General features: G+C 38.5%; 1 protein-coding gene across 2 annotated transcripts; it reads left to right on the forward strand.

The window, feature by feature from the left end:
- Window positions 1-323: 323 nt before the first annotated feature.
- abcd3a (ATP-binding cassette, sub-family D (ALD), member 3a) lies at window positions 324-25,652 on the forward strand. Of its 2 annotated transcripts, none has more exons than XM_053412786.1 (23): window positions 324-518; window positions 2,918-2,951; window positions 3,067-3,165; window positions 5,883-5,971; window positions 8,139-8,208; window positions 8,879-8,976; window positions 9,370-9,493; window positions 10,082-10,138; window positions 13,435-13,577; window positions 13,650-13,719; window positions 15,134-15,203; window positions 15,539-15,636; window positions 16,138-16,229; window positions 17,859-17,950; window positions 18,064-18,136; window positions 18,220-18,283; window positions 18,437-18,514; window positions 19,448-19,513; window positions 19,927-20,016; window positions 20,103-20,222; window positions 21,450-21,554; window positions 22,538-22,594; window positions 23,614-25,652. In XM_053412786.1, the coding sequence occupies exons 1-23, from the start codon at window positions 409-411 to the stop codon at window positions 23,689-23,691; spliced, it is 1,977 nt and encodes a 658-aa protein (XP_053268761.1). In that variant the 5' UTR covers window positions 324-408; the 3' UTR covers window positions 23,692-25,652. The 2 variants fall into 2 exon arrangements, with proteins under 2 accessions (XP_053268761.1, XP_053268760.1); XM_053412785.1 differs by having other exon boundaries at window positions 325-518; window positions 2,915-2,951.
- The last annotated feature ends 982 nt before the right edge of the window (window positions 25,653-26,634 follow it).

Below are 26,634 nucleotides of genomic sequence, written 5' to 3' on the forward strand. Positions count from 1 at the left end.
TTCTTGCATACTCAAATTAATTTAAAGGATTGCGTGTCTCAAATTACACTGACAAATCGGTTTCTGGTCACATAGAAGGATAAATTCTAAATAATTAACAAAAACCTGACATTTACTTTTTTGACATTTAACAATTTTCCAGAAGCAGGAGAATTGTAAGCACACATTGTTTACACTGTTTTATATAAAAAAATGGTCGATTTAAAAGTTGAATTCACACTGGACTCAGGTGAGGAAGGATCTCTGCTGACGCATGTCAAACTGGAGAGTAATGTTATGTTGTCCACTAGGGGGAGGTCTGATCTGTTGTGAGGAAAAGAAAGGAGAAGAAGACGTTGCAACTCCCAGAGTTCCACTGTAGCAACCTCGAGCAAAGCAAACAACTAAATCGGTCGCTGTGTCAAAAACATGGCGGCCTTCAGTAGATATGTAACAGCAAAGAACTCCTCAATAGCAGGCGGCGTTTTGCTGGTTTTATACCTGCTGAAACGTAGAAGACGGACGCACAGACAGGACGGGTAAGTTATTAACACTAACGTCCACATTGAAGCGCAGAAAACCAGGATATCGGGATGCTAGTTAGCTTCTTTCCCTCCTCGTTCAAGCAGGTGACATCGACCTCCTGTCACTCTCATTTCCCTGACCGAAAAACCACATTTACCGTGACCAAACCAATGCCTGTCACGAATTGCTCAATCGACAGCCTTAAAATGAGGGATTCGTGAAGCTTGCGCCAACTCGTTAACGACTTGATATGTTCAGTCGTGTCTCCGAGTGGAGTTAACCATTGGTTTCTTTATAACTGATCTGTCTGACATTATTACTCAGCAACACGTTTTGCTTGGACAGAATAGTTTCCATTTTTAAATGGTTAACTGAATTGTATCCTTCTTACCAGCCAAGTCTCCACGACCATTCCGAATTGATATAAGCAGTTTGTGTATGCTGCATAAAGAAGATTGATTATAAGAGGAGAAATAAGATTGTTTTAGTGTATTAGTATATGCTTCAGATTTACGTTTAAAATGTTTATTTAAGCAGGAAGACAACCTTAAAATGGATGCTGTCCTTGACCCTAAAACTTTTTAACTAGAAAAACTGTTTGTAACTTGTACTTTAAAGGGGTGTATATTGTGTCCATATCACCTTTACTACAAATAATTTAACTTTGTTATGTTCTCACTATCTATCTTTCATGTGAGTAAATTTTTACAATCTTAACTGCCAGAACCTTTGTTAGGGCTCCTTTTTTTAATTTTCCAAATATCCGTAACACAGACACTAGACACAACTACTGTGTGACAATTTGTCATGGGGATAACATTCCAGACTTATAGTATCTATAAATATAGTCTGATCAGTGGAGAAGTGAGAATAAATGACCCAAGTTTTATACAGTAATGATATTATTTGAAACAGTGTGAACTTGTGTAATATGACTTGAGTCAACCAGTTCACAAAGTCAAATATTCTTTTCACCAGTTGCTCAGCCATACAAGCTTTTCGATGTTTTCATATGCCAGGGTAAAATGCACAATGTGGTCTGCCAAAGATATCCAAACGAATCTCACACGGGACTGTTTAAACAGGTGTAGCCCTGACTCCGACACACTCAGTGTGTAGACCATCTTCTTTAGTGGCTCTATTTCCATTTCCTCTATGCAGACCTGTGTGGTTTTCTGTCCCTCCACATCTCTTGTCTGCAATTACCACACCCGTCATTGATAAAGACAGGTAAACAACTACACTGAAATTACGAGAGGAAAGAATAAATAAATGCCTTAAGGTTTTCGGATTAATCCTGCCTTCAAGTACTTCACAATGATTTACTAGATAACAGCAACACTTTTCCTCAGGGCCTGCTTTTATCTCTTCAGATAATCCTAACTGTCATAAGCCCCAGGTGTCCACATTTTTTTTCTTCCATGCAAGCATCTCTGTTTATTTTGATTGTTACTCACCAAAGTACACTGTTTATCCTTGATTCCAAACCCGTTGGGTTAGCTGTCTTGCATGATTGCTGTGAATGTGTCTGTAAAGTAGTTTGTTTATCTACCAATTTATCAATCAATCAAATTTGATATGTATAGCCCATATTCACAAATTACAATTCGTCTCATAGGGCTTTAACAGGGTGTGACATCCTCTGTCCTTAACCCTCAGCAAGAGTAAGGAAAAACTACTAAAAACGCTTTTAACAGTGTAAAAATACGTAGAAACCTCAGAGAGAGCCACATGTGAGGGATCCCTCTCCCAGGACAGACAGAAGTGCAATAGATGCCACGTGCAGGAAAACATCATCAAGATTAAAGATTAAAGTCTCTAGCAGCATTTGATGAGGGTAAACATTCCGAAGGACAACCCCAAGCAGTCCCGCTGCAATCACAGTCCATGATCAGCAACCAGCAGGACCACGATCCACCATCCAGACCAGAACGCCACTCCAGTCACCGTCCACCGCCACCCACCACGAGCCACCGCCGCGGTCCTTGTCCAATGCCCGTACCCGATGCCAATGCGACACAGGGTCCGCCACCACCACCACGATCAGCCATACTTGTATACGTTTTCAGCGTTTGTCAATATATAACTTTTATTTTACAGAAAAAACAATGTGCATTTATGTTTACATTTTATGTACAAAGAAATTTCTATATTATTTCGAAGTACTGTATATTGACTTATTTTGTGTTTTAATTATAGTAATTTATATTAAAGTTTACGGTTTAACTGTAAAATATCTAGCATCTATTACATTTCTTTGTTATAATGGTCCTATTAATGGCACCGAACAAGTCAAGTTTTGTTTTAGAAGTGATGTGATAACCCTGATGATTAAAAGTATATTTTGCTTACTTACTTGCTTAACTTTAAATCAGCTTAATAATCAATTTGATTTGCTCTTTTTTTGCAGTAGAAAAGGAGGCTCTGATCTTGTCTTGAACACTGAGGTACTTTAGTCTTATTTTCACATTTGAGTGTCTGAAGCCTTTAAAGTTTGTTTTAAACATTTTCATTAATGGCTGTAGTAGAGTCCAAGAGAACCATTGTTATGTCTTTTTACAGAAAGATGGCAGAAAAGATCGAGCAGGAGTGGACAAGGATTTCTTCCTCAGAATCTTCCAGATTGTACGGATCCTGGTGCCTCGATTATTCTGCATGGAGGTATGACATTGAAATGCTGATAAACTTTTTAACACCATCGGTACAGGAAAGTTGGACAGACTGGGGAAATCTCATGGTTAATCAGGGTCAAGGAGTACTAAACTGAATTAACTTTAATTGAATTATTCATGGTAATATCATCAGACATACACAAATACACCTAGAAAGAGTTAATTATGGATTTTGAATTGAAAGTTCTGTTTAAGATAGACGAGTGTCTGTGACACAAAGAATATAACCACAGCTATATTATTTGTAACAAATTAGATAACAAGATTGAAACAGACCAACAGGCCGACCCAGTGTTTCCATAACATCAGAATGATGTAAGTTTGATCGCAGTGACCATGACATGATTATTGGTGTCAGATTGGCCGGTATGAGCTTTCTGAAACGGCTGATCTCATAACATTTTCACACAGAACAGTCTCAAGAGTTATTTAAGAACGTGTGAAAATCAAAAAATCATCTAGTGAGCAGCACGTCTTTGGAAGGAAACATCTTGTTGATGATGGTCTCCAACAGCAGAGACCACAGCAGGTTCAACTCCTGTCAGCACAGCTCACAAACCTGAAGCTGCAGTGTACATAGAAACAATTAGCTGGTGTGGGGAATGTTTTCTTTACAGACTTAGTACCTTAATAACAATAACTCTTCGAATGCCACTGTCTATTGAGTATTATTGCTGTCAATGATCATCCTTTTTGGCCATGTCACAAAATACAAGTTGTTTCAAACTGGTTCAATGAACATGACAGTGAGTTACCTGCCAAGTCAAAAAATGTCCATCCAGTTGAACATCTTTGAGATGTGATAGAACAGAATATTGGCGGTATGAATGTTAATCCATGTCACAACGAATTGTGGCTTTGAGAGCAATGGGCGGTCAAATACTTTGTACTGATTCCTAGGAATCTTACAGTGCATTCGGAAAGTATTCACAGTGCTTCACTTTTTCCACATTTTGTTATGTAATAGCCTTTAACCCGAAATGGATTAAATATATTTTTTCCTCAAAATTCTACACACAATACCCCATACTGATAACGTGAAAAAAATTGTTATGACATTTTTAGACAATTTATTACAAATTCAAAAACGAAAAAATCACATGTACATAAGTATTCACAGCCTTTGCCATGACACTAAACATTTTGCTCAGGTGCATCTTGTATCCACTGATCATCCTTGAGATGTTTCTACAACTTGATTGGAGTCCACCTCTGGTAAATTCAGTTGATTGGACAAGATTTGGAAAGGCAAGGAATGTCTGTGGACCTCCGAGAAAGGATTGAATTAAGCCACAGATCTCGGGAAGGGTACAGAACATTTTCTGGAGCATTGAAGGTCCCAATGAGCACAGTGGCCTCCATTCCTCCTAGAGCTGGCCACCCGGCCGAACTGAGCGATCGGGGGAGAAGGGCCTTAACCAGGGAGGTGACCAAGAACCCGATTATCACTCTGACAGAGCTCCAGTGTTGCACTGTGAAGATAAGAGAACCTTCCAGAAGGAAAACCATCTCTGCAGCACTCCACCAATCAGGCCTGTATGGTAGAGTGGCCAGACAGAAGCCACTCAGAATAAGGCACATGACAACACGCCTGGAGTTTGCCAAACGCCAACTGAAGGACTCAGACCATGAGAAACAAAATTCTCTGGTCTGATGAAACAAAGTTAAACTCTTTGGCCTGACAGCCAACAGCATGTCTGGAGGAAACCAGGTACCGCTAATCACCTGGCCAATACCATCCCTACAGTGAAGCATGGTGGTGCCAGCATCATGCTGTGGGGTTGTTTTTCAGCGGCAGGAACTGGGAGACTAGTCAGGATCGAGGGAAAGATGAATGCAGCAATGTAGAGAGACATCCTTGATGAAAACCTGCTTGAGCCCAGACTTGAACCTGATTGAACATCTCTCATTATGAGGTAGAATATTCAGGAAAAAAATGTATGGAATCCATTTTGGAATAAAATGTAAAATAATAAAATGTGGAAAAGTGAAGCGCTGTGAATATATATTGGATGGACTGTAACTCACTGATTTAAAGATTTAGGTTATAAAATTTGATCATTTGGAATTTATAACATGCAAACTGATTTTGATATTTTTGTGATAATTTAATATGATATATAATAGTGTCAATACTGAGCTGTTAAAGCTACATAGGTAATGAAGAATAGCTCCTAAAATTAAAAAAATATTCTTCATGTTTACTGTAAGCTTTTATCAAAAACACAAAGGCCTTTGTAAAACTTGATCATGCATATTTTTAGATTTTGTAAGGATAGTCTGTACCTAGTTTCATGTTTGGTTTGAACCTAACAAGGGTTACACTCAGCCTGTATATAAAATATACACTTGTCATAGGATGTCAGATGAAACTCAAAATACAGCAAGTGATTTCACATGAAGTCTTTATCATTACAGAATAATGATTCAGTTCTATTTGTCCTGTATGCAGTTTGCTTGTGTATAAAACAACTCCAAGATTTGGACATTTGAGACATTATTCAATATGACATGACAGAGAGAGGAGCCCTTTGACACAGATACCTTAGCTCCATAATTAAAGGTCACAGTCACATGGCTCTTGGTTTTTCATTCGGCCTTATCCGATCAGGTCAGCAGATAGAAGCAGAGTCAAGGGCAGGATGATAAAGGACTTTATGATAGGCAATGTTTGACAGGCTCTCCTAACTATTCTTTCCAACACAGACTGGATACCTACTGCTTATCGCTGCCATGTTAGTGACCAGGACCTACTGTGACGTATGGATGATCCAGAACGGCACCATGATTGAAAGGTGAGATTCTGTGTTGATTATCATTTAAAGTTTAAAATAGCTCTTTCTAAATAGTCATCTTAATATTATCTTGTTATTATGTAGCAGCCATGACAACTCTCTCAGTCTTATGTTCACAGATGGGAAAACTAAATATAATATAGTGCAGTCAGTAATCATGACTTTTTGCTCTTGTTTTATTGTTTCAGTACTCCAATACTGTATGTATGAAAAATGCTTTCATAGTCCCAGGAGCCTCACTTTAAACAGCACATCTAATACCATTGGTCATGTTGCACCATGCCCATAAAAACCAAAAGCTGCTACTTCAAATTTACCGTGCAACATCCAAAGGGCCTTTGTTGTTATCGTGATTCGAGGAAGGTAAATTCATAAAATATCTAGTGCTCCCTTTTGTAACACTAAACAGTTGCAGTATATCACTCAATGAAGGCCATCTGCCTCCACTGGTTGGGTAGAGAGCGAGAGATAGTCCAGTCTGGAGGTAACAAATGCTTGCGCTAGTTTCTCAACATCCTTTTGAGACAGCATGTTTCTGATTTTAATAATGAATACTGTATTGATAATTAAATAAAGGTTGTTATTTAAGTCTGTTTTGTCAGTTGAAAATTCCCAATAAGTAGAAATTTATTTCCAGAAGCATTTACACTCTCCATCTAAAATAATACTGTAAAGGGTCTGTATTTATATAGTGCCTTTCCAGCCTTGATGGCCACTCAAAGTGCTTTACAGTACAGTTTTGCATTCATACAGGTGCTTTGAGTGGTCATCAAGACTAGAAAAGCGCTATATAAATACAAAACCATTTACCAAAACCATTTACCATAGTGCATCTAACTATCATGCATCAGCCATATACTGCTTGCAGGATTTGGGGTTCAGAATCTTGCCCAAGAACACTTAGGCAGGCAATATGGAGGAAACTGGGATCAAATTACCAACCGCCTGATTAGTAGAGAACCTGCTCTCCCTCCTAAACCACAGCCACTCATTTGTCCAATTCATTGGCCATGGTTAAGACACACATTTAAACAGGTATTTCTGTATTTCACCAATTTACCCCAATAATTTTTTACAGTTTGCATTATAATTGGTTTTCTGCTTCTGCCAGTTTTAGGTCAGTCACTGTATCAAGCTGTTAATGTTCTCTTAAGTTGTAATGAAAATGCTCAGGCTGTCCGCAAATGTATTGTTATTTAATTCCTTGCAGGATCTGATGACTTTATTTTGATTCCTCACAGCGGTATAATAAGCAGAGACATCAGATTATTTAAGAAGCACTTTTGTTCCTACATATCAGTCATACCAGGGGTAACTGTCACATGTTCTCATAGAGGTGGAAAGCCATGTTTATAACCACTAACTCTAACTGCTTTGTAAGTTGTGTGGTTCTTTTTTTATTTCTAAACTTCCTTCAGCCATAACACTGAAGTGTGGGTTTAGCTGGTCGTGAAATTAATACTGTTAGTATTAAGTGGAAAGTATTTTAACATGTAATTCCATTTAAGTTTTGTGTTCATGTGTCTAATAAAAAAAAAACTGAGATCAGTCCAAAAATGTAAATGATCAGGTATAGCAATTTAAGGAAAAAACATTGTGTCCACTACATAGGCTTTCCTCGCAGAGTAAACATATATGGCCTTGTAACTTCTTTCAGTTTAAAAGTCAAATTCACAGGTCATTGTCTATTTAATTCATCAACTTAAAGTAATGAATCAATACTGCTGACCCTCAATCAATTTACCATCTGAAAATGTAGAATACAGTTGTAACAACTTAACAGTGTTATTAAGTTTATGCCTACAACAGGTTAAAGTAAATTAAACAACTAAAATTACAATTAAAAAGGGACACTGTTATTAAATGATAATCCCACAAGCAAGTTATTCTTGAGGTTACAAGTACTGATATTGTTTAGCATGGCTTCTGTGAATTGTGATTGTAATAATGATATCCATATAAACCTTTTAAAGCATTAAAGGGGTGCTTTAGAACTCGACAAAACATTGACAGAATTTTACCAAATTTAGTTGGGAAGCAACCTGGGAGGGTATCTCCATATGAATAAGTCTTGTGTTTTTTTGCTGATAGCACAATTGCATAGACAATTTACCCTGTTACCTACTTGGTGATGTTTGCTCATCTTTGTGCATGTTGTGGTTTGCAGTGCAATTATCGGTCGCTCAACAAAAGATTTCAAGATCTTCTTGTTCAGCTTCATGAAATTCATGCCACTTGTAAGTCATTTTGTAAATTTTTTCTTTTTGACACACACTGAAGTATAATATACATTGCTACATTATTATTATTATTGCTATTTTTATTATTATTGTGTAACATTTATAGTTCAATGTCAGTTAATTATCCTGCATATTATTTAAGTGGTTTTCTTCTGTAGTAAATTTTACTATAGACATTAATATACAGTGTAGTTTCATTTTTGAAAATGTATCATTAGATTCATTACACAGCTGTCAGCTGTAGCTTTTAGCAACGATTACTTGAAGAAACAAGAAGAATTGGATGGAGGTCATTCCCTGGCCAAGTGATCCCCATTTTACTATCAACTGTTTATTGCATCAGGCTGGTATGATATTGAGTCAAAATAAAGTATGCTGGGATATATGGCAACAAATACTAAGCAATATCAAACTTTGGATACACACACAATACTTGTTAGCAGGATACATTTATTGTTGATTTGTTGGCAAAAAGAAAAACATGGATTATTTCTAAGAATTTCAGATTCTTTAAGTTTTGAGTTTGCATTGCTCTTATTAAACAATACTCAATATTATTATACTAGTGCATGATCTCCTCATTCTCTATCCTATTGGAAACAAACATTATTATAAGGATTGTATAACCTGCAACTTGTTTTGTAATTGTCATTGTGGATCATTCCAGATTGCCTTGGTGAACAACTTCTTGAAGTTAGGCCTATATGAGTTGAAGCTGAGGTTTCGTGAGAGGCTCACAAAGCACTTGTATGACCAATATTTGCAGTAAGTATTACAGTATATGCTGTACCATCATATCCTATTATTTGATAATAACTTCATCATATTGGGTTCTGTGTAATTGTGATTCGCATTTTAAACTATTTTAAACATATAACACTTAACAAACAGAACATAAAAATTGAAACACTTAATTGTTAGCTTGGACCAGAACTCAACAGCTTATTTTGAGATGCAATTTATTAGCAAATTTAAATTTTGATGGAACATAATGACCTAATCTGTTTGTGGGAAAGATCGAGTGCTTATTCTAAGAACAAAAGATGAAACTGAAAATGTTAAATGACCACATGGAAATCCTGTGGTTCTCTGACTTTTCACTCACCTGTAGAACTGCATGTGTGTTTCCAAGTCTTCACCTGTGTTATTCCTCTTCAGAGGTTTCACCTTCTACAAAATGGGAAATCTGGACAATCGGATAGCCAATGCAGACCAGCTATTGACACAAGATGTGGAGAAGTTCTGCAACAGTGTGGTGGACCTTTATTCCAACCTAAGCAAGGTACCAGACTGTCTAAACTGTCTGCTGGGAAATATTCTGCAATTTTCTAGGATGCACAGTAAATGAGAAAGTCAAGGTTTACATTTTTGAGTGCTCCACAGTGACTTTTTGTTACTAAATTAAATAAGCATCACAACTTAAACTCTATGTTCCAGGCAGATTATACAAAATGAATGACACAGTCCTGCTGCATCAAGCATGATGGCCTTGTGCCTTAGCATTGTACACTACAACCATAGTATAGAGGCCAGCAGAGGTGCAGGGAGAGAATGGGCCAGTGAAAATGTGCCCCTACCCATAAGGTATTCACATGTTTTTTTAAATGTGAGAATTGCCTAAATGCATTGTTAATCAATGACAAATCAAATTCAGACAGGTCCTGCAAGGTGTGTGTTTCTTTAAAATGTTGATAAGTTGACATCCTCACTGGGTCGATTACCTTTAGCGGGTATAGAGTAGTTAAGCACTTTCGAAGTGTTACTCTGTTTGGAAATAGGGACATTACAAGCAGTATATACCAGGATGTTTCAACACGTCTGTCATTTATTGTCTACTAGTGTTATTTACAAATATTTGTTTCATCTGCAGCCTATTCTGGATATTGGTCTGTACATCTTCAAGCTGACAAGTGCCATTGGTGCTCAGGTAAGTAGATTTTCCAAAGACAAACAGATTTAGTTATGCTCCTCTTTCCTCTCAGTCAATGTAAATAAAAAAAATACACAAATCAAACCTACTTAAATGACAACCTCACTGAGACATTAGGTCCAAACTTTTAATATGTTTGATAACGGTCGTGTTCCTCCAGATTGGTCTAAGTCAGGGGTGGGCAACCTTTACTAACAAAAGAGCCTTTTTAGGCCCCTCTTCCCCCAAATAAAATTTGTCTGGAGCTGCACAACATAATTGATATCAAAGATTATAAAGTTGCATATATAGTTATACTATATATATATATATAGAAACTAAAGTTTTTTTGCATTTATGAAATTATATAATAACAATAAAGAAAACTGTTAACATTTCTTGCTAACACCTTCTTATGATGAAGGGAAAAAAATACATGTGTAAGTCCTACTTTGAAATAAATTAAACACAGAACTATGCTTTTTCGCTCACCTCGAGCTTGATACTTTTCAGCTAATGCTGTGTGCCTGCTCTGAAAATGTCTTTCAACATTACATTTTTTGTTGTTTGCTAACTCCTCGCCACATATCAAGCAAACAGACAAACCTGCATCGTTGGCAATGAAAGCAAATTAATCTGTCCAAGCAGAATTAAACTCTATTTTCCTCCCAGTCTTTTCTTTTTGGGGATTTATCCATGGTTAGTTTACTGAGGCCGGGGGTCGGAAAACATAGATTAGCGACCTGCAGGCAAGAGCGCCAGGCCTTAAGGCCGAATTATAGTCGGGTTGCACGCACGCACGCATGCACGCAAGACACGCAACACGCCCCTTTCTTGCCCTCTGCGGGCTTGCGTGCGTCGGCCAATTTTTCTAACTATACGACAAAACGACGCGAGCCTCACGCAGCCCGCAAGGCTTGTGATTGGTCTGCTTACTACATCCCGTCCGGAGTCTGGTTTCCGGTTTCATGGCCCACAATACGCGGAAATCACGGAAGATTTAAAAGAACGAATATGGACCAAATAGAAGAGCACTTGGCAGAAGAGATCCGAAAGTATGACCACTTGTATAACCCGTCACTGACTGGCCGATTTGTCCGCCAGAAATAGGCTATGAGGAGCCGGAGTGGCGATGTAAATAAACAGTCGACGAAGAAGAAGACGTCTCTTCTTTGTGTGTTTTGTCTTTGAAAAAAAACGTTACTCCGCCTAGGGTTCTGGCGGTGAATTGCGTTGCAACACGCGCAGCACGTTAGGGAAGTATAAACCAAAACAAGTCCGTCGATGCAGCTGCGTGGCCTTCCGCGGTTGCAGTCGCAGGACTATAATTCAGCCTTTAGACGTAATAGGATGTGACGCATATTTAAGTTGACGAAATTTTAAAACAAAAAGTGAGAGCAGGTCAGACTGGAGGCGGACACAGAAACTGAAGCTGGTAAAAACCAACTGCAGCTTCTGCTCTGATCAAGAAGCTGCAGTGCTGATCTCTGAGCATCTGAGACCAGAGGAACTCTGTGGACTTTCCACTGAGCGGCTGCTTCACAGCTCTGATCTCACTGTGTCTCTCTGAGCGAGTGCGAGGGGGCAGAGCCCCGGGGCCTGTGTGTGTCTGCGCTGTCTGGGAACACACACACACTCGCCCACTCGCGTGCTCCTGGTATTTCATGCTTGCCTGATACGATGATCATTTAACAAATTAACGTGACGTTCCCTTACATTCACGTTCATATGAATCCAGAGCTGCGGGTTGCCGACCCCTGGTCTAAGTTAACAATAACAATAAACCACAGCATTTATCACTAGTTTTAGGACACGTACAGGACTGATGTTTACTTTGTGTTCCTTTGATTCTCTAAAGGTGTAGGCCCACCCACACCTTTAACCACAACTCTATGATCCACACACAGGACTATAATTATCTATTACCAAAGAAATTATTCATTTTATAGTTAAAATAATTGTATATGAACGTAGGCATATGCAGTGCAAATCCAACAACATCCACATTTAAGAGTAACAATTTGCAAATAGTGGATCTTTTAAATATATTCTTACTGTCTGTATAAAAGAGCACAACAAGAATATCAGGGAGAAGAAAAACACATCTGAGACGTAACAAAATATACTTAAGGTGCTTAAGTGGCCCCGCGGCAACATCACTTAGCTGGCTCAGATGCTCTCCTGGCGTATTTTTTAAAGATTCTCGAGGCTTGGATAAGTATTGTCCATGTTTAGTGTCTAAATGGCGGCGGCGCACTTTACATGGTCCCAGAGACTTGTTATCTAGCATCTCAGCACACAACACACACACAGGCTTGGGAATTTTCCTCTGGGCCAGCGAGAGGTACTCACTTGAGTCCTTTCTGCGAGTCCTCTTTTTAGTTTTGAATGATTCAGTTGGAATTTCTGATTCCACTTCGTCATTAGCAGCTTTCCTCTGCTCCATCTTGCTCGACACAGTACACAACAAAGTTGTGGCTCTCTGAGGTTTCTACCTATTTTTACCCTGTTAAAAGGGTTTTTAGTAGTTTTTCCTTACTCTTGCTGAGGGTTAAGGACAGGGGATGTCACACCCTGTTAAAGCCCTATGAGACTAATTGTAATTTGTGAATATGGGCTATACAAATAAAATTTGATTGATTGATTGAAAGTTCTCCCTCAGCTATGATTCCCAGCTAAACTGATGATTATTTTATTTTTTTAAATCAATTATAATTTTTTGTGATAATCAACGCTTACTTACAAATCTGAAACTTTTCTATCTATTTAATTTCTGATGACCTCTCACGGCCCACTTGCAGTGGCTTCACAGCCCACCAGGGGGCTGCGGCCCACACTTTGGGAGCTCTAGAGCAGTGGATCCCAAACTTTTTACAGTCGCGTACCCCTTCAGACATTCAATCTCCAGCTACGTACCCCGCGCAGCACGTGCGATAGGAAACAAAAGATGTTGCGCTATGCAAAACCTAAATCAAATATTTCCCCTGCGTACCCCCTGAACCACTTTGCGTACCCCTGGGGGTACATGTACCCCAGTTTGGGAACCAATGCTCTAGAGCTTATGAAACACATGTTTAAACCTGTTTTACAACACCAGACGTGACACGCACATTCAGGACATCAGAGTCATAGTGAGCGGAACGATCCGGAGTCATGATCGGATATCATCGATTAATAACTGAATACATGTGATTTATCAGTTTGTGTGTGAAGAGGGACAGAAACGAGCAGACACTCAAACACAATCTTCACAAATTCTATAGTCTGAATATATGAAATGATTTGATTGTCTTTACCTTCCCTCACCTACGTAGGGCCCAACTGTCATGATGGCATACTTGTTGATCTCAGGTCTGTTCCTGACTAGACTGAGGAGGCCAATGGGCAAGATGACAGTCACAGAGCAGCGCTACGAGGGAGAGTACCGTTATGTAAACTCTCGCCTGATCACCAACAGGTAACAATAAACACTGCTATGTAACTGCATTTGTTGAATACAATGTATTTATCTGTTATTTTGTCTCTCCAGTGAGGAGATTGCCTTCTACAATGGGAACACAAGGGAAAAACAGACCATCCATGCCACGTTCAAGAAGCTGGTTGGTAACATTTTGGCAGTGTTTCCCACAAAGACAGAATGTGTTGTGAGACTGCATGAGTTATTTTCCTCTATCGCCTTTGACCATAGCCAGAATGTCTTATTGATGTGGGTGTGTGCAGGAGAGTGTTTTATAAAAAATAAAGATAATTTCATTTTATAGCACTTTTCAATACAATTAACAAAGTGCTTTACAAAAAATAAATAAAAAATAAGATAAAAGAGATACGGATAATAAAAGCAGTAAAAGTCTGATGTTAAAAGCTTCTTTTTTTTTTTACTAAATGTGAGATCAAACAGTTAACCGTTCGCAAGTCTTCTCTCTTCTGGCAGATTGTTCCAAAGTGTAGGGGCTCTCACAGAAAAGGCTGTAATGGAAAAATTTACTTCGTATGGTTGAAACCTATTTTGTAGTTGAAGATTAACTTTATGCATCCTTGTCTAATGACTTTATGACCTGAACTGTTTTATGGTCTGAACTGTTTATGACATGAAAACTGCCAGAGCCTTTTGCGACTTGCTTACCCATCAGAGGAAGGAGTGTATGTCTTCTTATCACCTTAGGATACACATGTGAATCAGCTGTTGTGTTTAGATTCGTCTCCTTCCACCACCTATTGAACCAGTCTGGATTGGTTCAGTGAGACAGCCCCAAGTCGTCCTATATAAGATCTGTGTTTTTGACTTTTCTCGATCTTCACTCTGAGATCCTTGTGGTTTCCCTGTGTTGATCCTTTCTGCAGAAAGCCCCTTATTAAATACACGTAGATAACTTTGTTGTTTCCAGCCTCTTGTATCTCCAGATTTCCATCACAAGGCTGTCTCCTTTGGTTTTCAGCTTAGACTTCAGACTAGTCTAGGCTCGGAGAACGATCAAAGGTCTCAAATACATGGAGGGGCCAGCCCATGTATGCTTTAGAAAATAAATCAATCCTAAAATGAACAAGCAGCCAATACAAGGATGCTTAAACAGGGTTGATATGGTACAATTGTTGGATTGTGTTGGAAGCCGAGCAGCAGCATTCTGGACTGGTCTACAGCATTCTGTAGACGGTGGGTTGATTTCTGAGTAAGACCGGTATAAAGGGAGTTACAGCAGTTAATGTGAGAAGAAAGAAGGTGCGTGAGTTTTCCAGATCTGTATGTGAGATAAAAGAATTAAACATGGCTATGTTTCTGAAATAATAAAAACACAATTATATTACCCTTTTAAGATGGGACACGTAGCATAGGTTTTGGTCAGTTTTGTCCTGGTGTAATCCTCAACAATAATGCACCAGTGTTAAATAACTGGAGGTGAGCAATATTAAGGTTTTACTAACGGGTAGTTGTAAAAATGCGACAGCTACACTTGATTTTTTTTATCGAAATAAAAAAAGCTGAAAGTTTGTTTCTCCACATTTTTGCTCTTCCAGGTTGACCACTTGCATAACTTCATCTTCTTTCGCTTCTCTATGGGATTTATAGACAGCATGATAGCCAAGTGTAAGTATTTCTATTTCATAGTTTAATCGACAACAATTAGGTCCTATAAATGAAATCTGAAACGAGAAACTCACCTCCCTTTACAAAGAAATTTGATTTTTATTTTCATCAAATTTTAGATGGATCCCACGATTAAAAATGTAAATTTGAAGTATTCTTTAATTGTACGTATTGTTTTTATATGAATCACCTTGATCAAAAGAGTAAGTGAAATACATCCCATTGTCTGTCTATATGATGATGATTTCGATAGAATTTGATCAAATTTGAACTGTTGAATGGTTATGCAAATAATATATAATTTTTTCATGTATCAACATCTCGTTTCTCTGCAGACCTGGCCACTGTGGTGGGCTATCTGGTGGTTAGCCGGCCATTCCTAAACCTGTCCCACCCTCGACACCTGCACAGCACACAGTCTGTGCTGCTGGAGGTTAGAGAAAAAAGCACACACACAAAAGCCTTCTGGTCAAAATCAGATTTACGTTACATTACATTACATTCATTTCATTTAGCTGATGTTTCATTTAGATGTAGATTGTCTGCTTGTTCCATGCCTATTGGTATCAAATGAAAAAACGTGGAACTTAAAAATAGAAATGCATCTTTAATGGCAAGCAGTAAAGTTTATCTCCCTTTGGATTTTAACGAGTCAAATTTTTTACTGCACTGAAACTAATGGAAACGAATGGAAGCCTGGCATGTATTTTTATGCAACATATACCTTTCAAAGCAGTAAGCACACAGAGCTCCATAAGCAACTATTAAGTAGTCTTAATGATAAGCGGCTAATAATAAAGATTTATTATTTCTTGTGACATCTTCTTTAAATGACAATTGCTTTTGGAATAAACAAAACACTTATGTAATGACAAATCTTGGTTTGAAATGTTTGAGGTTTTACTAATGTAAACTGGACCTTTTTGACCTGCAGGACTACTACCAGAGTGGGAGAATGCTCCTCAGATTGTCCCAGGCCCTGGGCAGGATTGTACTGGCTGGCCGAGAGATGACCCGCCTCTCAGGGTGAGTATTATATAATTTTGAATTTTTTTATTTAAATGAATGGGCTCATAGAAAAAGTTGACACAGAAAGAAGTGAGTACAAGAAAACATTGCGGTAGACAGAGGAAAAAAAGGTAGACAGCCAAAACGGTTATTAATCGAGACAGAGCATGTGCCATCCTGGAGGAGCTGGACTACCTGTGCAACCTGATTTGGCTGTGGGCACCACCTCATGCTACTAGTAATGACAAGGACACTAGCAGAACACAAACCTAGAGATGAATCAGTCAGACAGGATAAGGAGAGAGCAATTGTCTATGGCCACCACATGCAAACCATTCCCTTTTTGGGGGTTGTACTGCTTTTGCTTCTCCATTGCATTTTTTGTCACTTTCATTTGCACCAAAGCAGGTGAAATTGATTCACAATCCCTTGTGCTTCCTAAAGGGAAAGATTGATATCCCTTAAGTTTAAGTGACTGAAGTGTTCCCTTAATTCTTTTTAAAAGTTTACATGGCTGCCCATACTTAGTGGCGACTCACTTAAATCTTAAATGACACCAACATGTGCATAGGGACACTTCGCGCTGTTCTTCTAGAGAATCTGTCAAATAGATAATTATTTGCAACACATCCTGTGCGCTTTCCAAAATAAAGGCGTACCTGCGTTTCTGTTGACTGAATCTAACAAGGTTCTGCTCGTTATGCAGCTGCTGTAGCACTTTGGCCCAAGAAGAATTTCCCGATGGGGACATTATGGTATATTTGATTTGATTGGTTATCACAGGGCCAGAAGATGCACAGCTTCATACCATAGTTTTGTGGCATTAAGTTGCATATATATACTTTTATTCGAGGAATACAGTAGTCAAACCAGAAACCTTAGGTAAAAGTTCCGCTGCAGGCACGCAGCAGACATGTTGCCTATGTGAACAACATGTAAACAAGCCATTACAGGCTGCACATGCAGAGAGTATGGCGCGGGCGTGAGGCTGTCCACAGCAGGTTGTCTGTTCAAAACACCATGACCACTGAGCAGTGCATAGTTAAATAGATCAAATGAAGCTTTGGAATTTTAACCAATGATTTTTTGCAATCAAGTTGTTTGAGTTATTCAAGTAACAAATTTAGCCCAAGACACAGAATCATCATGATGAAGTTAACGGCAAACATAAGGGTGAGCTGAAGCTTAGTTTAATATTCTGTGTTATAAACTAAATGACAGGTTCATCCACTAATTCATGGCCCATAATCTCTTTTGTCAATTCTGTTTTCAGATTGTATTATCTGAATTAATCACAATCAACTGTTTGCTTTCACTTGGTCAAGATGCACATCCCTGGCCACTGCCAAGGCATTACATGTGTGGTCAGATGAATGTATTGAGCCCTGTTCCAGTCAAATTAACATAGAAAATAGGTTTGGTAACAGATACTTTGTGGCTATTCTTGAATGATGACCATTTGTTGCTTCTGACTTTATTTTTCTTTTCTTTTTAAAATGTCAGTAAATCTGATCTCCCTGCAGAGCGGCTGATATTATCTTGTGTGTTTGGCATGAATGCAATATTATCATCCCTTCCAAATCAGACAGAACTCAAATCTGTTTTGACAAATTCAAATTAGTCTTTTCCATGTGTATGTTCCCACAGATTCACGTCTCGTATTACAGAACTCATGAAAGTCCTGAAAGAACTGAATGCTGGCAAATATGAGCGCACCATGGTTTCCCAGCAAGACAAGGGTACAAGTGACTCCTAATCACATAGAAATATGTCAGATAAATTAGTTTTCATCAAATATAAATGGAGCTTTGCAGCCAAACAGCTTTACTGATTTTTCTTCCATTCCCCTCAGAAACGGACACTACAGAGAAAGTCATACTGGTGCCAGGAAGTGGTCAAATTATTCACAAAGATAACACCATTAAGTAAGTCTAATATTTGTCATTTTAATATATCAGCATTTTTCCGTTTGTTTGATGAACTCACTTTTTTTTAATTTTTTTTGCAGATTTGACCACACCCCACTAGCAACACCCAATGGAGACATCCTCATAAAGGACCTCACATTTGAGGTACAGCTATCCTCTTTCATAATCATGACTTAGCTTGAAAAACTTGAATTTTAGTTAAGCTTCTCAAACATATATCATGATTTTAATAATATGAGTAAAAGTTTCTCTGTAATGTTGTATTCAAACCTTTTGTTGTTTCTCTGGGGTCTGAAGGTGAGGTCAGGCACCAATGTCCTGGTTTGTGGACCAAATGGCTGTGGAAAGAGTTCTCTGTTCAGAGTACTTGGAGAGGTGAGAGACCTTCCAGTTAATCAATCAATCAATCAAATTTTATTTTATTCACAAATTACAATTTGTCTCATAGGGCTTTAACATGGTGAGACATCCTCTGTCCTTAACCCTCGGCAAGAGTTAGGAAAAACTACTTAAAAAACCCTATTAACAGGGTAAAAATACGTAGAAACCTCAGAGAGAGCCACATGTGAGGGATCCCTCTCCCAGGACGGTGAGACGTGTAATAGATGTCAAGTGCAGGAAAACATCATCAAGGAAAGCTTCCATACTATATGTCAAGCAGGGGTCATCAGGGTTTTTTGCCTTGTAATCAATGATACAGGCAGAACTTGGGGGTACACTGAGGCTCACGGTAAATCTGACTGGCCACTGGTTTGTATGGTAGTACGATGAAAACCATGTGGCCCACTCAGTAGATCAGCTATCAGTACCTCTATTCCTTTTTAAACTAAACGCTTCCTATTTTAGAACATAGGACAAGTAACGTTCTGCTGCACTAATTAGCTCTAACTATAAGCTTTATCAAAAAGGAAGGTTTTGAGCCTACTCTTAAACGAACAGATATTGTCTGCCTCCCGAACTGAAAGTGGTAGATTATTCCACAGTAGAGGGGCTTGATGGCTAAAAGCTCTGGCTCCTACTCTACTTTTAGGGACTTTAGGGACGACAAGTAAGCCTGAATTCTGGGAGCGGAGTGCTCTAGTGGGTTGATAGGGTACTAACAGCTCTCTAAGATAAAAAGTCGCCATATTATTCAGGGCCTTTAAGGTGAGGAGGAGAATTTTTAATTCTATTCTAGATTTAACCGGAAGCCTGTGTAACGATGCTAATACTGGAGAAATAACAATGACTAGAAAGCACAACATAATCATTTTGTCAGTATAGCACATGTGGTGTACTTATGTTTATTTCTCTACACGTCTTTTTAAGTTGTGGCCTCTGTTTGGCGGACAACTGACAAAACCTGAACGAGGAAAGCTGTTCTATGTTCCACAGGTAAATAGTCTTTTCTCACCATTAACACCTAAAAAAGACCTCCCTAAGTGCCAGCTATGTACCAGCTTTAGGTTTTAGTAACAATTTGGTTTATGTTTGGGAAATTCAGTTTGACAAAGAATAATGTGTTGCAAAGACAGATAATTGAAGATAAATAGGACCTTTAATTGTGTAAATCTATTGTGATGAGCTAGTACCAGCCAATTTTTTCAGCCAAGCGAGAAATATATATTCAATAGCAAATGTAATCAAATGTTTCTGCCATAAATACAAGTTTCATTGTCAATTTGTAGTACAGTTCTCATAACACATGTGAACTGTGAACACATACTAAAGCATACTAAATTATTAAAGGAGTAATTAATGCAACCCTCTAATCATACATTTCACTTGGTTGACTGTTGTTTTTCTAGAGACCCTACATGACTCTGGGTTCTCTGAGGGATCAAGTCATTTATCCTGACACCTATGAAGAACAGAAGAGAAAAGGCATCTCTGATCAGGTGGACACAATACACTTAACACTTTCACCTCCATCACTGTGTGTGTCTCTAAGTTCTTACAATTTACTCTGTCTGTATATGTCTAGGTGTTGAAGGAGTACCTCGACAATGTTCAGCTGGGACACATACTGGGCAGGGAGGGCAGCTGGGACTCAGTCCAGGACTGGATGGATGTTCTCAGTGGAGGAGAAAAGCAGAGGATGGCTGTAAGGACCCACTCACTCCCTGTCAACAGGCAGTACTGGAAACATAACATGAAAAATGGTGTTGGAGGGGCGATTAACACAGCTCATACTCACATACAGCTAAAGTGGGGTTTCAGATTGAGAATTAGTTCACCCCACTCAAGAGTCAAAAGAAGATCATTTGGTCTCCACATTAATATGTCCCTTGAGATAACGCATATTGGGTCTTGGCACTTTACAATCACTCAATTGAATCATAACAATAAGCTGTTTGATCCATCAGCACAGACAAATACTGGACTTATTGCAGGGTTTCCCCCAGAAAACTTGCTAAGCCTGGTGGTAGGGCCGCTAGAGAAGCCGATCGGCGGCCGACCGTGTTTTTGTAAAAAAAAAAAGTTAAAAGTTGACAGGAATTTTGAAATTATGACAATTGTTATTGTAAGACATTTATTAACAATACTTATTAATATTACATAATACAGTTTACAAACACAAAAAAATAATAAATAAAATAAAAATAAATATAATCAATTCGTTTTCAAGTAAAATCTAAGTGAATCTAAGAAAACAAGCCATTTCTGGTCACATTTAAAAGTAAAATAAATTAACATAAATAAAAAAGTGCAAACATGGCCAAGGGGGAACAGGGAACTCAGGGCCTGAAGAGGTATGCTGTGTGACATATTTTACTTCTTGCAAGTGATCCGTCTCGGCTTCTGAAAGAACTCCTCCGAGCCTTACTGTAGTCAAGATCAGACACAGAGGGACCATTTATTTTTATACGGAGGCAGGCAGTTAGGCTTTTCGCCCGCAGCCTGTTCCTGAGGTCTTTGGGTTAAACTTTGGGTTAAATCCGCTACTTCGATGTTTCCCATCGCGGCTCGCAGCAGGCTGCTCCGAAGCGCTAACATCCGACGTGCTAATATCCGAAATGCTAACATCCGACGCGCTAACATCCGCGCTAACTAGCTGTGGCTTTGCCTCATCATCGAGCCGCGGCTCGCTGGCGATGCTCTCCGCTTGGCCTGGGGGTGAACGAGCGGCCTCATCGTCTCCTCCAGTGCTCCCCCGACTCCAGAAAAAGAAGGAGTCCAAGGTTTTTTGACGCTTTCTCCGTGACATGTCGCGTGAAAGTTGTTGCGAAGGCAGGCCTATAAAGCACTGGGGGAAACCCTGTATTGATTTGCTAATGATTCCGATGTGAGCAGATGATGAATGTGTAGCTGTTTCTGTTCATGTATGTAGATGGCCAGACTGTTCTACCATAAACCCCAGTTTGCTATTCTGGATGAGTGCACCAGTGCAGTCAGTGTGGATGTTGAGGATTTCATCTACAGCCACTGCAGGACGGTAATCCTATGCAACTCATACACACAAATATAGCACATCTCTCAGAACCCACATTTATATATGCTCACTTGTGATAAACTCAAACACACTATTGCAGTAAATGTGCAACAATAAATAACTGATGTTTTCGCTTAGACCTAGCTTGACATCACTCTGCATGAAGTGTGTGGAAATATAAGTGACTGGTGATGTGAAGACATTCACCCTCTCTAAAGGATAGTCTGTTTATCAATCAATCAATCAAATTTTATTTGTATAGCCCGTATTCACAAATTACAATTCATCTCATAGGGCTTTAACAGGGTGTGACATCCTCTGTCCTTAACCCTCAACAAGAGTAAGGAAAAACTACTAAAAACCCTTTTAACAGGGTAAAAATACGTAGAAACCTCAGAGAGAGCCACATGTGAGGGGTCCCTCTCCCAGGACGGACAGAAGTGAAATAGATGCCACGTGCAGGAAAACATCATCAAGATTAAAGTCTTAAAGATTAAAGTCTCTAGCAGCATTTGATGAGGGTAGACATCCCGAAGGACAACCCCAACATGACATGCCAAGTTTATAGGTTTTATGTCAGCTTAATTAATTATTTCTTGATAGTTGTTGCTGTTTTACATATTCCCTGACATTACATGATGACTCGCTCTATGTATATAATTGTTCATTGAAACCAGCGACAAACAAAACCTAAATTATTCTGGCAGCTACAGTTCACACAGCAAAACAAATACCAAAACAATGATAAATAAAATCCATCAGTAAATTGTGATATTTTGACAGAGAAAATTTTTTATTAAACAATATTATACAAAGACAGAATTAGGCCACACCTTTTTGCTGGTCTTTGTTTTTGAAAATGAAAATCTCAAGCACTTTCAAGCAGTTTGATGATGCAGTGACTCACTTCCTGTTGATGTGGGTAATTTTTGACTCATGGATCTGGTGTGGTGTTCAGCAAAAGTTATGTTATCTTTAATTCACAGGTGGGAATCAGCTTGTTCACGGTGTCTCACAGAAAGTCTCTGTGGAAGCATCATGAGGTAAGGACTTATTAACCATGCCCCTGAGCTGTCATATGAAATCATTATACTCCTGCAGCAAATATTACTTTACCCTCTCTGAGAAGATTTAGCTTCTAGCCCTATGTGAACTGAAGCATACCAGTGCATAATACCTTTCTCATGTTAAAGTCAAAACTCTAAGCATACTCACTGCACTTATGTCAGTGGTCCATGTATCTGTGGTAAAACATATCTCTCTTGCGTATCGATGAGACTATGATGTGTGTTGCGACCACATAATACAGATTGTAGTTCAACTTCTGAGACACAGACCTGTTCTGTACTTATTTCATAATTATGATATTAATTCACAAAGTGTCAAAACCATCCTTTGTGTCTTACCAAATGTAATGTGAGCATTATAATAATTTTTTCAAGTAAGTTCGTAACATACCTCCAGGTTTTCTCTTGTCCCTCTCTTGCTAATTGAAAAAGCAGCATGACTAACTGAATCCACTGGCAATATAAAATTTTCAATCGGAAGGATCAGATTACAAATGCTGCTCGTTTACAACATACACACTGACTGATCAGTGCTGTCTGATAAGACCCCGGCCCCGGTCTTCATGACTCCACATGGTTATTACACAAAATGCTAAGGCAGCGTTCTGAGGGACAGCTGCAATACAGTGGGCCATAGTCCATCACATTACATTTCATTTAGCTGACGCTTTTATCCAAAGCGACTTACAATAAGTGAATTCAAGGGTAAAAACCCAGAACAACAAGAATCAAGAAAGTACAACTACAAAGTGCTGTAATTAAATGCCATTTAAGTGCTTCTAAATTGGTAGTTTTTTTTTGTGGCGGGCCAATTTAAAATGGATGGCGGGCCGCAGATGGCCCGCAGGCCGTAGTTTGAAATACAATATTAGATACTTAATTAAACCGACAAGTCTCAGTTTTATTAAGGTTTACTTCAATTTTGAAAAAAGTGTGTGTGACTTACAATGCCTTATAGCGTACTTATCGACTTTCTTCTTTTCTCTGTCATTAAGTATTATCTCCACATGGACGGGAGAGGAAACTACGAGTTCAAGCCCATCACAGAGGAAACCGTGGAATTTGGCTCATAACTTCTAATAAAACTAGTCCATCACATCTTTGCACTCAAGACAGAAGTTTAAACTAGAAAGCTAGCTAGCTCGAAGGAGAAAATACGGTTTTATCATTTGTTACTCACCCTTGTTTTCTTACTTTGTTTTAAATTAAAGCATCACTCTATCTAATCAGGAATTTGTCCAATGTGATTATATAACACCTGTAAGTTATAGTTAACATCTATGTTGTATTTTCATACACTTCAAATTATTGAAGGAAGATGAAAGTATACTTAACAGTTTTAGTCATCTCTGCATGTGCAGTCATATCTGGTAGTAATACCGTACAATGGTAACGTACAGTAAGGTAGTGTGGAGAGAACACACCACAGTGACCTTTGAGGCCTCATGTTCCACTGTATCTAGTGGAGTATCCTGAACAGGATATTACTGATTTCCGTATACATTGGGATACTAACACGTGTGATGCTAATACCATGTAGGTTCTCAATAAAACTCTCCCCAGTTATTATCCAAAAAGCACTTGGAATAAGGAGGTTGTTATCCTAGATTAATTCACATTGGAATCACTCTCAAATCTCCAGAAACGGGCAGTACAATTTCATACAAAAAGACTGTTAGATCATCATCAGACCATCTTCATCCTTTGATTCAACTATGAACCACATTTATCTCGAGATAATGTAATGATCAAGCAGGAAGCATTTATATTAAGGGACAAAAAAAATGATTAACCACTCCCACTCTCAGCTTCCGTGGCTACAGGATAAAGAGTAATACAATATAATTTTCAAAAGCAAGTGTAGACTAAGGCTTTGAAAGGCTTACTGTAGCATGGCAGCGAGCCTCTTGGGTAAACTCAGTCTCGTGGAAGGATAGCATTTTTGTCTGATTTGTGGAGCCGCAAGTGTATCCTTAATGTGTGACCACCTGCCTACATATCAGTGTCCTGGATGTCTGTCAGAAGCTACTGCAATATGTCTGTCCCTCAGGCAATCAGTATTGATGATTTGAACTTCCCAAATGAAACCGTACATTGCTGTTGTTGGGGCACAGACTAGGGACACATCTGCTGCTAGTGCAGCACTCCTCTCCAGTCATTTTATTGTTTTGAAAATTCCTGCTGTAATAAATGTTATGGGTGCTTGAAATGACACTTCAATTAACATCGAAGACCCTGACATGTAAATGAAAGTCCTCTATGCGATGTAGCTGCCAGGGTGATGTGGACATGAGGATGGGTCCTACTACCCTCAAAATTACCTCAACTACCTTTTTGAAGTCCCTGTAATTAGGGGATTTTCGAAGATGGAACATTTCTCATATTCAAGGTCAACATGTGGCCATGGTAGAAGTGCTGACAATTTTGAAAAGAGTGATTATACAAAAGTGTTACTTCATTCAGTTTGTATGCCCTTACTCCACAGTAGAGGCAGGGCATTGTCTGTAGTCAATCAAGAGGAAAAGGTTCTAGATTCTAAAAATGTTCTTAAATCATGTTCCTGTGAGAACCAATGGTTAAGCATATGACCTAAATTTTTAAATAAAGTTAATTCTCATCAAAAGGCTAATGCACATTATTGTTATTCTTTTTATTATTATTGTAATCGCATTGCTATCTAATTGCAGTTATATGAATTTCTGTTTAAATGTTAAAAAAAATTGGGGTGGGCAGGTGTAAATGTTTTGAACTTTGGAAAATTATAGTAACTGATTTCACATGAACACTGTAGCTGGGAACTGGCAATAATAGTTTCTTTATGAATGTCACTGTAACCTGAATATGCAGGAATGATCCTTCCCAAACCTCTCAGTCATTACTCAGCCTGTTTCGCTTCTGCTGTTGTACTACATGTACACTGACTGTGTTCAAAAAAGATGAAGAAGGAGCCTTTGTTGTGCCCATGGTTTTATATGGATAAACACGCACTTAAGATCACTAAAATGTAGGAGTTTTCATAAAGTGGTCTGTTTTACTTGTGTTACTGGTTGTTTTTTTTTGTTGGTGTGTGAGAAAGATGGTAAGTGAGTCTATGATCTACTGTCTGATCGATGTGCTTCTCTAATGGCATCCACTATCACACTCGTTTTTCTAACAGGTGAGGTATGTTCCCGGCAGAGATTTTTTTTCTTTTAAGTTGGTGAACTAAGTGAATCAGTGTTGTTAATGAAGGTCTGCTATGTCAAAATTCACTCACTGCATGGCACTAAACAAGAGGTCATGTGATGGCTCTTCATCTCTAATTTAAAATAAGAAAGAACTTTTGTTTTTAGAATAACTATTATCCCAAAAGTCTTCTATAGCAAACACAATAGTTAACTTACATAACAGGCAATATATGATGATAAGTGTGGGACACTACTAGCACTACTTTTACCACTATTAGTTTACAACCATAGGTTACAACAGGGTTGTCTGTTTATATTGTTATTGAATAATATAAACAATAATAAACACCCCGGTTTCCAACTTGTGTGTTTCAAGAGTCCAGACGGAAAAAGGCAGAGGCATGTATTAGCTTTTCTAAGTCAGGGAAAGATACAATTGATTTAAGTTTGGCAATATTGCGTAGATGGAAGTAGCACGATTTAATTATTTTATTAATGTCTATTTTAAAGTTGAGATGAGAATCGAATATGACACCTAGATTTTTTAGCTATTGTTTTAATTCTGGTTGAAAGGGGACCTAGAAATGCTAGGAGATCGCATGCTAGGAAATCGCCTGCTAGCTCATTGGGACCAAAGGAAAAATAAATATTCCTGTCCTGTATCTGCAGTATTCACGGAGAATCAATGCTACAGAGCCTGTCGACCAATGATGTACAAAAAGTCGCTTCAATTCACAAAGGGGTCTTTTAGATTTACTCAATTAGTTAAAGTGAATGCAGCTAAACAGTGAAAAATAATTGTGTATACCTAATTCTCGACTTAAAGAGCCACTTTTGACAAATATAATA

The sequence above is a fragment of the Pleuronectes platessa genome, chromosome 20, assembly GCF_947347685.1.
Source record: "Pleuronectes platessa chromosome 20, fPlePla1.1, whole genome shotgun sequence".
Classification (NCBI taxonomy): domain Eukaryota; kingdom Metazoa; phylum Chordata; class Actinopteri; order Pleuronectiformes; family Pleuronectidae; genus Pleuronectes; species Pleuronectes platessa.